Below are 10,101 nucleotides of genomic sequence, written 5' to 3'. Positions count from 1 at the left end.
CAGCTATCGCGGGACTGGAGGTCCGCGATTGGTCGGTCGGGAGAACTTGGCCGGAAGGCCTGGCAGGGGCTTGGGTACCAGCGGAGATGGCGGCGGCGGCGGCGGCGGCGAGTCGGGGCGTCGGGGCCAAGCTGGGTCTACGGGAGATTCGCATCCACTTATGCCAGCGCTCGCCTGGCAGCCAGGGCGTCAGGTGAGGCGCAGCGTAGTGGGCGGGCGGGCGGGCTCCGGGGCTTCGGGGTCACGACCTCGACCTCCCGGGCGTTTGGGAAGGCCCGCGCCCACACCGTACGCGCGGCGCTTTCTCGGGCCCCGCAGGGACTTCATCGAGAAACGCTATGTGGAGCTGAAGAAGGCGAACCCCGACCTGCCCATCCTCATCCGCGAGTGCTCCGAGGTGCAGCCCAAGCTCTGGGCCCGCTACGGTGAGTGCAGGACGCTGGGGGTCTGGGGCCCCGGTGGGGAAACAAGGGTTCGAGAAGAGAAACCGCCGCCCACGGTCAGACAAAAACTTGTAGAGAGGCTGGAACTGAGGCTTTGGCCTTGCTTTTGACCTTGTTGCCAATAAGGAGATTTACTTTTGTACGATTATATTATTACGTTTGTACGATTATATTATAACCTGTGGGTCGCGACCCCTTTTGAGGGTTGAACGACCCTTTCACAGGGGTCGCCTAAGACCATCAGAAAACACATACATAATTACATATTGTTTTTGTAATTAATCACTATGCTTTCATTATGTTCAATTTGTAACAATGAAAATACATCCTGCATAGCAGATATTTACATTACGATTCATAACAGTAGCAAAATTACAGTTATGAAGTAGCAACAAAAATAATTTTATGGTTGGGGGTCACCACAACATGAGGAACTATAAAAGGGTCGCGGCATTAGGAAGGTTGAGAACCACTGGATTATAGGATGCTTTGTGTCCTGGGTAACAGCCGTGTGGAGGCGGCCCCGTCCTACTTAGGGAACAGGAGCTGTCATTTTTTTAATCCAGAAGAGGTTTCGGACGGGGGAAGAATAGGTGCTGATCATTTCTCGTCAATATAGGTCCTTCCAGATTATGTGTGGGCAGTGCCAGTCCAGGTGGAGAGTTAGGATCTCAATACTGAAAACCTAAAGTAATGATTCTGTGTTGAAACTTAATGCTAGGCTCTGTGCTGGGTGCTTTCCTACCCAAATCTCACTTAATCTTCATTATATGAGAGGGTTATGTAGCTGGATATAACAGGGTTGCACCTTTACATATATGTTCCTAGAATGCACTTCTGCCAGACATCCATGGCTTGCTCCTTATTCAGGTTGTTATTTTCAGTTCTGAGTTTATATATCATCTCTTCAAAAAGGCATTCCCAGCCCTAACTGGTTTGGCTCAGTGGATAGAGCGTCGGCCTGCCAACTCAAGGGTCCCAGGTTCGATTCCGGTCAAGGGCATGTACCTTGGTTGTGGGCATATACCCAATAGGAGGTGTGCAGGAGGCAGCTGATCGATGTTTCTAACTCTCTATCCCTCTCCCTTCCTCTCTGTAAAAAATCAATAAAATATATTTTTTTTTAAAAAAGGCATTCCCAGACCAGTTATGTAACATTGCCCCTACCTCCTTTTTATCATATTACTGTTACTGGCCAGAGGAGGACCTCAGTACTTGTCTTGAGAGGAAGATTTCAATCAAGGGACAAAATGTGGTCCTGGTTGGTGTTACGTTTAGAGCATCGGCCTGCACACTGAAAGGTCGAAGGTTTGATACCCAGTCAAGGACATGTACCTTTTGCAGCTTCATGCCCACCCCAGTGTGTGTGTGGGGGGGGGGGGGGGGGGTGAATTCTGCTGGCAACTAATGGTTGTGTCTCTCACATCGATGTTTTTCTCTCTCCTCCCTCCCTCCCTTCCACTCTACAAACCAATGGCACAAATATCCTCGGCTGAGAATTAACAAAAAAGAGACAAAATGTAGAAAAGCAAGCAAGAATTTACTGACTTCAGCAAAAACATGCGAAGGACAGTGAAACAAGGACCATTGCTCCCCTGGTTGCAAGTCTTATGGGTCCCTTAGAGGTTAGGGGACACGTGTCAGTGGGGGAAGGAGAGGGCGAAGGGAATGGCACAGGTGTGCTCCCTGGAGGGAGAGCACCCTGGGACCTTCCTTTTCAGGCATTTTGTTTTATTTTTTGATGAATCCTCACCCAAGGATATTTTTTTCCATTGATCTTTAGAGAGAGTGGAAGGAAGGGAGAAGGGAGAGACATATCAACTGGTTGCCTCCCCCACACACCTGACCAGGGTCAGGGATCGGACCTGCAACCAAGGTATGTGCCCTTGACCAGGAATCAAACCCATGACCCTTCAGTCAGTGGAACTCCGCTCTAACCACTTAGCAACTGGCCAGGGCCCTTTTCAGGCATTTTATTTTACAATATATATGTATTTTTAAATATATTTTTATTGATTTCAGAGAGGAAGGAAGAGGGAGAAACATCAATGATGAGAGAGAATCATTGATCGGCTGCCTCCTGCACACCCCATATTGGGGATTGAGCCTACAGCCCTGGCATGTGCCCTGACCGGGAATTGAACCATGACTTCCTGGTTCATAGATTGAGGCTCAACCGTTGAGCCATATCAGCTGGGCTTTTCAGGCATTTCAAAGGCTGGGTGTTTAGGGCAGGTCTTACGGGGATCAATAGAATGTTCATTAGCTGTATGATCTACCAAAATGAGATTTATTCTTTTGTCTGTGTGGTTGGCAAATGGCACTTAATTAGATTTGTTATCAGTCTCCCTATACTATTAAGCATCCTTGGTTTAGGGAAAATAGGATTTACTAGGTGGCTGCAAACTACTGTTTAACTATCTTTCCCTATTCCTTAAGTCCTGGAGTTTTCCTAGCTTCTTACTAATCTGTAACAATTACCTATTTCAATTTGCTAAATCTGAAAATTACTTTCATGTTGCCTAACACTTAGTAGGCATGCAATCAGTATTTATACATACTGAATAGTGGTATTTTAATCATTTTTTTAAATATTTTTTTATTGATTTGAGAGAGAGGAAGGGAGAGGCAGAGAGGGATAGAAACATCAGTGATGAGAGAGAATCAGTGACTGGCTGTCTCCTGCATACCCCCATGGGGGATCGAGCCCGAAACCAGGACGTGTGTCCTGACAGAGAATGAAACTGTAACCTCCTGGTTCATGGGTCCATGCTCATCCACTGAGCCACACCAGCCGGACTAATCGTGGTTTTTAACACCTTGCCCTAGGAATGTCTGGAGAAAGAGGGAAGTCACACCTAAGGCAGATTGGTTCTAACAGTGGGCATGTGTAGTAATGCCAAGCACTAAAAACTAAAGGAGGAAAAAGGTTCTCCTTCCAAAAACCAGTAGACTAGAAGAGATGGACTCAAATAGCTATAGTGCATTAGACTAGATGGTCTATGGGAACCACAGAATGGGTATCCTGCCAAGATTAGGTCCATACAATGCACTGCTCACGTGGTAATAAATGCCTGCTGTGCCCCTTAACATTTCGTTAAAGCACCTTCCTTACCATTGTGGCCACCCACAATCAGCCAAAATTCTAGTTGGACCTAGGCTTCCTAGATGTGCTTGAGGCCCAAGGGGGAAATTCTAGGCATACTACATCCACCTTGGTCATCTCTTTACTACCTTTCCTATCGTAACAACACCTTAAGTTGATGACAAAGACCTGTTGTTATACTCTGCTAGCCCCCACGGTGCAGAGTGGATACTTAGTCACCTCTCTTTCTCTCCAGCATTTGGCCAAGAGAAGAATGTCTCCTTGAACAACTTTAGTGCTGATCAGGTAACCAGAGCCCTAGAGAATGTGCTAAGTGGCAAAGCCTGAAGCCTTCGCTGAGGACTATGAGCAACAACCCCACAGCCTGGGCTCTGCTGGACTGAGTACAATATGGAAAAATGTGTTCTGTTGTTTATAAAGCTTGTGCTGTAAGATGCTGTCTCAGGATGTTCTTACCTCATTCCACCCTCTACCCCTTATTATGCAACCACTGAGGCAAAGCAGTTTAATATAAAAATAAAACTTTATTCTGCCCCATCAAAAGCTACCAGCTGCTAAAGCAAAACAAAACCAAAGAAAAAAGAGAGATTCCAGGGCCCCAGAGTAAGTAGCCCACACCCACTTCCCTCTAATCCTGGCTGGACAGTGCTGAGTGAAAGGGAGGGCTGGAGTCTAAAGGTCTTGGTTTAGGCTTAGATGTGGAATCAGAGAACATGAGGCCTCATTATGGTCACTAACCCTCCCACCCCCATAAGGGGCTCCATGGGGCACAGAAGCTGAGGGGTGGGGGAGTGGAGTAAAGTGACACTGAGAAGCCAGGTCATCTATGAAGAGCTTTCTGCTGGAGAGCATGCACTCGGTCCTGGAGCTGTGCTTCCTCCTCGTGCCTTTTAAGGGCCTGCAGCCCTGATTGCTGCAGGAAGGCCTGGGCAGCCTAAAGGCAGGGAAGAAAAGGATTCGACACCTGGGTCTCTGTGCCCTGACACTCAATTCCCAGAGCCTTATGGGTTAGCCCACCTCTTCTTGGGAAAGGGTACATTCCCAGCAAGAGGCTGTAGGCTCTGACCTGGACACAGGCTAGCCAGGTCCAGAGGAGTGGCTACAGTTAGAACTGGAAGGAAAGGGGCCATGGTGAGGCTAGAAGCTTCAGAACAAGGATTGAGAACAGGACAAGAAACCAACCTCTGGCCGGTAGAGGAACAGCAGTTGCAGCAGCTCCAAACTCTGGCCTACTACTTCAGTGTCAGAGAAGGCCAATGTGTCCAGCAAGGAGGGGAGCAGGGGCCCTGGCCACAGATGCTGGCAATAAGCAGGACCCTTCTCTGCAACGTTGCACAGAACTGTGAGCACCTGTAGACAGATATGTATATACACAGTCCCCACAAAGGATGAAAGCCAATGACAGCAAAAAATATAGAGTGCTGACCACATGCCTAAGACACTGTGCCAAGCAATTTCATAAGCAAGTTCTGTAATCACAACTGCCCTCATGTATTATTATTCCTAATTATAAATCAGGAAACTGAAGCTTAAGATGGTTAGTTGATTTTCCCAAGAATAGTATCTAGTAAACCAATTTAGGGACTCACACCCAGATGGGTCTAGCCCTGAGGCCATCCATACTATACCACCTGCCAGCTCTCAGGTAAGGGCACTTCTGAGCTCCTACTGTTTACACTTCAGCCACTAGACCTTGGGCTCAGATGACTCCCAATACCTACCAATACGCTCACCACATTGGATACTGGCAACAACTGCAAGAGAGGCTTGATCAGATCCAGGGAGAGCAAGGAGGTACAGATGCTAGGGCTGTTTGCTGAAAGGAAAAATGTCAGGGTGAAGTCCCCCTAACTGCAGCCTGAAAATGCCCCCTCTCAATCCTACCCACCTCAGTCCAAGCCACAAGGAAGTTTTCCCAGTATCTAAAGGTCCAGCCTACACAGATTATGGCTCTTACCGGTGAGGTTATTAAGAAGCCAAAGGCCCTCAGGAAGCAGGCTGGGGTGTTTCTGGAGGAGGAACTGCAGAAGGATAAATATGGATACCACGACACGCTCATCTCTGAGCTGCACCTGCCCTCCCCCAGCTTCCACCGCTTCCTCTGTTAGCAAGTTGCTTAGACACCGAAGCACAGGGCACACCAGCTGCAAAGACAAGTTGGGGGTCGGGTGTAAGGAGGAGGGGGCTCCCTGCACACTGGAAGAGGAACAGTAGGAAGAAAGGTTGCGCAGATCTTGACCTGTCCTCTTCACCTACCAACTCCAGTCCTGCATCTTCAGAACTCTGGACAGTCCCAGCCAAGTACAACAGTAGCAGCCCCAGAGTGGAGACAGCCCCATGGGTGATGAGCAGGGCATTATTGACCTGGCTGGGCAATAAGAAGCAAGTAGTTACTAAGCCATTCCCACCTTTAAGCTTGCAAACAGCCTAGGTCTGTGGGTTTCCTGGATTCCAAGAAGAGAAGACCATGAAAGGAAGACCTTTCATGGAATTATTGAGAGGGGGCATTTTCACCACAATAATTCCAGAAACCGAAGTTCAAACACCTGAGTGTCATGAAGGGAACCCGTGAAAGGTCTGTGGCACTTTCCCAACTGGCCTGTGTTACCTGCAGATGATGTAGTGAAGGCACCAGGCAAACTCCACAGCGACCCCAGAGTTCAGCTTTGGTCCAGGTTGCAATAGTCGCAGCATATGCTCCGGAATAGGGGAGGCCAGGACGGAACTGCGGGCAGAAGCAGAGCTCTGAGTAGAAACCACAGAAGGCAAGATGCCTGTCACTCTTCCCAAACCCTAATAGCAGGTGGGAAAGTGTCCAAACCCAAAGCCCTTCCCAGCCAGCCACATGGGGTTAAATGTACAACAGCGTTGGAACCAGACTTGATCAGGTCTTTGGGGCTACACTACCAAATGGGTCACTCCTGACTGCACATCTGGAAACAGTTCTACTTACGGGATGATCTTCTTTGGCGCTTCCTTAGCCTGCAGCAGCTGGGACAAGGCATATCCAAGGGCTTCCAGCACAGCCAGATGGGGGGACTAGAAGGAGACAGGGTAGGGATCTGGCTCTGGAAGCTAGGCCGGAAGATTTCCAACCCCTTAGCATATGGCAGTGGCTGGAACTGCACAACCAGAGCAGCTGGGGCTTGTGCAAAGAAGTAAGGGGAGGGCTGTTCAGGAGAGTCAGGGTGGACACTCACCTGGATGCAGGAAGCCAAGGCTGGAACAATGCCCTGTGGCAGGAGCTGCCTTCTCCCAGCTTCACTCTCCACAATCAGGTTACCCAGTGTATACAGACAGAGCTCCTGAGAGCAGAACAAAAGCACTGGGCTTGGCCCATGTTAAGCCAGGGTGGGGGTGGGGATGGGGAAGATGGAGCAGCCCTGTTCTCCAGGCTCTGGGCACAGGAGGGTAGGAGATGATAGGTGTGTACATGGCTGTGGGCATCAGGGGAAACAGGTTTTCTTCTCCCCACCTGCCAGTTCAAACTGGACCCAAAGACACAATTTTTAAACTCAAGCCAAAAACAAGGTAGAAGTGACAGGGCTTACTATAAGGTCTGGGCTGTGACCGGCGAGGTAGGTGAGAAGGTAGGATGTGGCTGGCAGGCAGGCCTCAGCCACCTCAGACTGCTCGGAATGAGAGAGCTCGTGAAGGCACCGAGCCGCCTCAAGCTGCAACAGGGCCTGGTTGCTAGTCAGGAGCCCGACCAGGGTCCGCATGCTGCCCTCCAGCCTACATGAGTGAGTACCAGAGCACTGCTCAGCCTATGGCCCCTCCCCTCCACACTCCTATTCATCCCTTAGAACCCCAGCCACCCACTGACCTGATGAAGGTCTGCTGTGTCTCTGGGTGCTGCAAGCCTCGGCGAAGGCTGACCAGAGCTCCTTCTCTCTCCTTTTCCTCTGTCCCCCGCTGGGCTAACCTCAGGAACTGCTGGATCTAGAGCCCGGGGCAGGGAGAGATGGCAACACACAGTTGCCAGAAAGCAAATCAAGACCTGCTCTGCCTATTTCACCTGTGAGCCTTCCAATACTGCACCATCCCTAGAACTTGTCATTCACACTAATATGGCTAATAAGTGCCAACAGCGCAGTAGAGTGGAAAGAAGAGGGAATCAGCCCGGCCACTTAATCTATAAAGGACCAAACATCAGTTTCTCACCTGAAAAAAATATGAGTAACTTCTATCCTATTTTCTTCAAGGATAATATTTAAACCTCTCAGCCTGACATAACCTACGCCTCATCATTCTCCCCATGCAGCCTGTACCCTAACACCTAGCATAACATGACTTTTTAGTGCTGCCAAGATTTTGCACAATCAACCCAGCCAGTGGCTTAGTGATTGAGCGTTGACCTATGAACCAGGTCACGGTTCGATTCCTGGTCAGGGCACACGCCTGCGTTGCGAGCTCCATCCCCAATTGTGTGAGTGCAGAAGGCAGCCAATCAATGATTCTCTCTCATCATTGATTTTTTTTTTTCTGTCTCTCCCTCTCCCTTCTTCTCTAAAATCAATAAAAATATATTTACTAGTAAAAAGAAAAGATTTTGCACAATCTATTTCTTCTGCCTGGCATACATACCCTCCCTGGGTCTTCCACTCGCTTCAGATTTCTGCTCCTGTCACTGCCTTTGGGGAATTAGCCTTTTCTCGCTTCCTGTGGCAGACTTAGGGGTTTCTATTGTGCCTCATGTCTCTTTCATGGGCTGTGAACACTTCAAAGAAGGGGACTCTCTTTTCCTCTTGTGTACCTCAGGACCCAGCACAGTTCTTGGCATAAAGTAAGTACACAATGAATAAATGGTATAACCCAGGTGTAAGTGCTTTGTGAACTATATTTATAAACATAGATAATACAACCCTGCCAGCGTGACTCAGTGGTTGAGAGTTGACCTATGAACCTGGAAGTAACGTTCAATTCCCGGTAGGGGCATATGCCTAGGTTGTGAGTCCATTTATGATTCTCTCTCATTGATGTTTTCACCTCTCCCTCTCTCTCCCTCTCCCTTCCTCTCTGGAACCAATAAAAATATATTTAAAATCAAACAAACAAAATGATTATACAAACAGGGGAGGCCCAATGCTTGTTGAATGAATAAATGAATTAAAACCAATTCTTTCATTCACTTAATAAATACTGAGCATCTACTATATGCCAAATATTGTGCAGGCATCTGAGTTTTCAATGATGACAAAGATAGAGTCTAGGTTCCTGTGGACTTAAAAATTAGTTGGAGAAATGATAAACAAATTAGGATGATTAATATTCTGTAAACAGGTTGTTAAGACAAAATACCAAAAGGGACCCACTTGAGATGCAGCAAAGGCAAAGGCCTTGAGACAGGAAAGAGCCTGGTATATTGTTCCAAGAACTGAAAAGGGGACTTTGGCTGAGATGAGTAAGTTGATAAGGTTGGGGTTGGTAGAGGTTAGACCAGGCTGAACTTTATAGGTCACAGAAAGGAGTTTGGTCTCTATTTTTAAAAGAGGCATCTGACTGATGTATGCAGAATGAACTTGAGGGCGGCATAGATGCAGATGACCGGTTAGGAGGCTGCAGTAAGTATCCACTGGAGGGTGGTGGAGAGCTGCGATGGGGAGGCATGTAAAACCTTCAGAGTTCTTGCCCTAACCGGTTTGGCTCAGTGGATAGAGCGTCGGGCCAAGGACTGAAGGGTTCCCGGTTCCATTCCGATCAAGGGAACGTACTTGGCCTTGGACGATCCCTGGCCCTGGACAGGACGCATACACGAGGCAACCAAGGATGTGTCTCTCTAGCGATGTGACACATCGATGTTTCTCTCTATCTTTCCCCCTCCCTTCCACTCTCTCTCTCTCTCAAAAAAAAAAATCAATGGAAAAATATCCTCGGGTGAGGATTTTTTTTAAAAAACCACAAAACTTCAGAGCTCTTTACGAGGTAAAAAACGGCTAGGCCTTGAAGGACTGATGTGGGGAGGAGCCGGGATGGGGTGGAGGTTGACACCCCAGTTTCTGGCTTGGCGCACTGGAGGTTGAAGGGACCGCATTCAGGTTTGGGGACGACCTCGAGTCCTCGAGGAGGGAATTTGGCGCCAGCCTGTATGGACCTCACCGCGCACCCTGACCCCCTCACCTCGGCTTCCCCGAGGACCGAGGCCACACATCCCCCTTCGGCTTCCTCTGGGGTGTCGTCTCTCAGCAGCCTCTTGCTGACCAGCTGCTGCTCCCTTCGCGCCCGCCGCAGTGCTGGGGACAAAGGAGTCGGCTGGGGGCAACGGAGGGGCACCCAGGACCGAGAACCCCATCTCCCACCCGGGCACACCCCACCCTCCCGTGTTCCCTCCCCGCCCGCACCTGCCTCCCGCTCCCGCCGGCGGCGCCGCAGCTCCTCCACCCCGCATCCCACAGGCCTGAGAAGGCCTTGCCGTGGGCTCAACATGGTGGAGCTGGAGGAAACTCCCACTGGACGCAAGGCTGGGAACGCAGTCCCGGAGTATAGAAGATGGCAGGAACCGCGCAGCCGCGGCGCTGGCGGAAGGAGAGGGGAAGCAGGAGGAGCTCCGCG

General features: G+C 49.5%; 2 protein-coding genes across 5 annotated transcripts; one reads left to right on the top strand and one right to left on the bottom strand.

The window, feature by feature from the left end:
• Positions 1 to 24: 24 nt before the first annotated feature.
• Positions 25 to 3,983, top strand: NDUFA2 (NADH dehydrogenase (ubiquinone) 1 alpha subcomplex, 2, 8kDa). Its single transcript, XM_005881062.2, has 3 exons — positions 25 to 193; positions 319 to 425; positions 3,785 to 3,983. The coding sequence occupies exons 1-3, from the start codon at positions 87 to 89 to the stop codon at positions 3,874 to 3,876; spliced, it is 306 nt and encodes a 101-aa protein (XP_005881124.1). The 5' UTR covers positions 25 to 86; the 3' UTR covers positions 3,877 to 3,983.
• A 70-nt stretch (positions 3,984 to 4,053) lies between these two features.
• TMCO6 (transmembrane and coiled-coil domains 6) lies at positions 4,054 to 10,085 on the bottom strand. Of its 4 annotated transcripts, XM_014529022.1 has the most exons (13): positions 9,891 to 10,085; positions 9,670 to 9,782; positions 7,376 to 7,491; positions 7,101 to 7,284; positions 6,750 to 6,854; positions 6,503 to 6,588; positions 6,158 to 6,274; positions 5,806 to 5,917; positions 5,691 to 5,693; positions 5,507 to 5,570; positions 5,271 to 5,365; positions 4,732 to 4,899; positions 4,054 to 4,483 (listed from the first exon to the last, which is right to left on the bottom strand). In XM_014529022.1, the coding sequence occupies exons 1-13, from the start codon at positions 9,973 to 9,975 to the stop codon at positions 4,370 to 4,372; spliced, it is 1,362 nt and encodes a 453-aa protein (XP_014384508.1). In that variant the 5' UTR covers positions 9,976 to 10,085; the 3' UTR covers positions 4,054 to 4,369. The 4 variants fall into 4 exon arrangements, with proteins under 4 accessions (XP_014384508.1, XP_005881121.1, XP_014384509.1 ...); XM_005881059.2 differs by having other exon boundaries at positions 5,507 to 5,693; XM_014529023.1 differs by lacking the exon at positions 5,691 to 5,693.
• Between the last annotated feature and the right edge of the window lie 16 nt (positions 10,086 to 10,101).

Source organism: Myotis brandtii, unplaced genomic scaffold, assembly GCF_000412655.1.
Source record: "Myotis brandtii unplaced genomic scaffold, ASM41265v1 scaffold668, whole genome shotgun sequence".
Taxonomy (NCBI): Eukaryota; Metazoa; Chordata; class Mammalia; order Chiroptera; family Vespertilionidae; genus Myotis; species Myotis brandtii.
The sequence above is the reverse complement of the archived record's forward strand: the minus strand, read 5'-3'. Positions and strand labels throughout refer to the sequence as shown.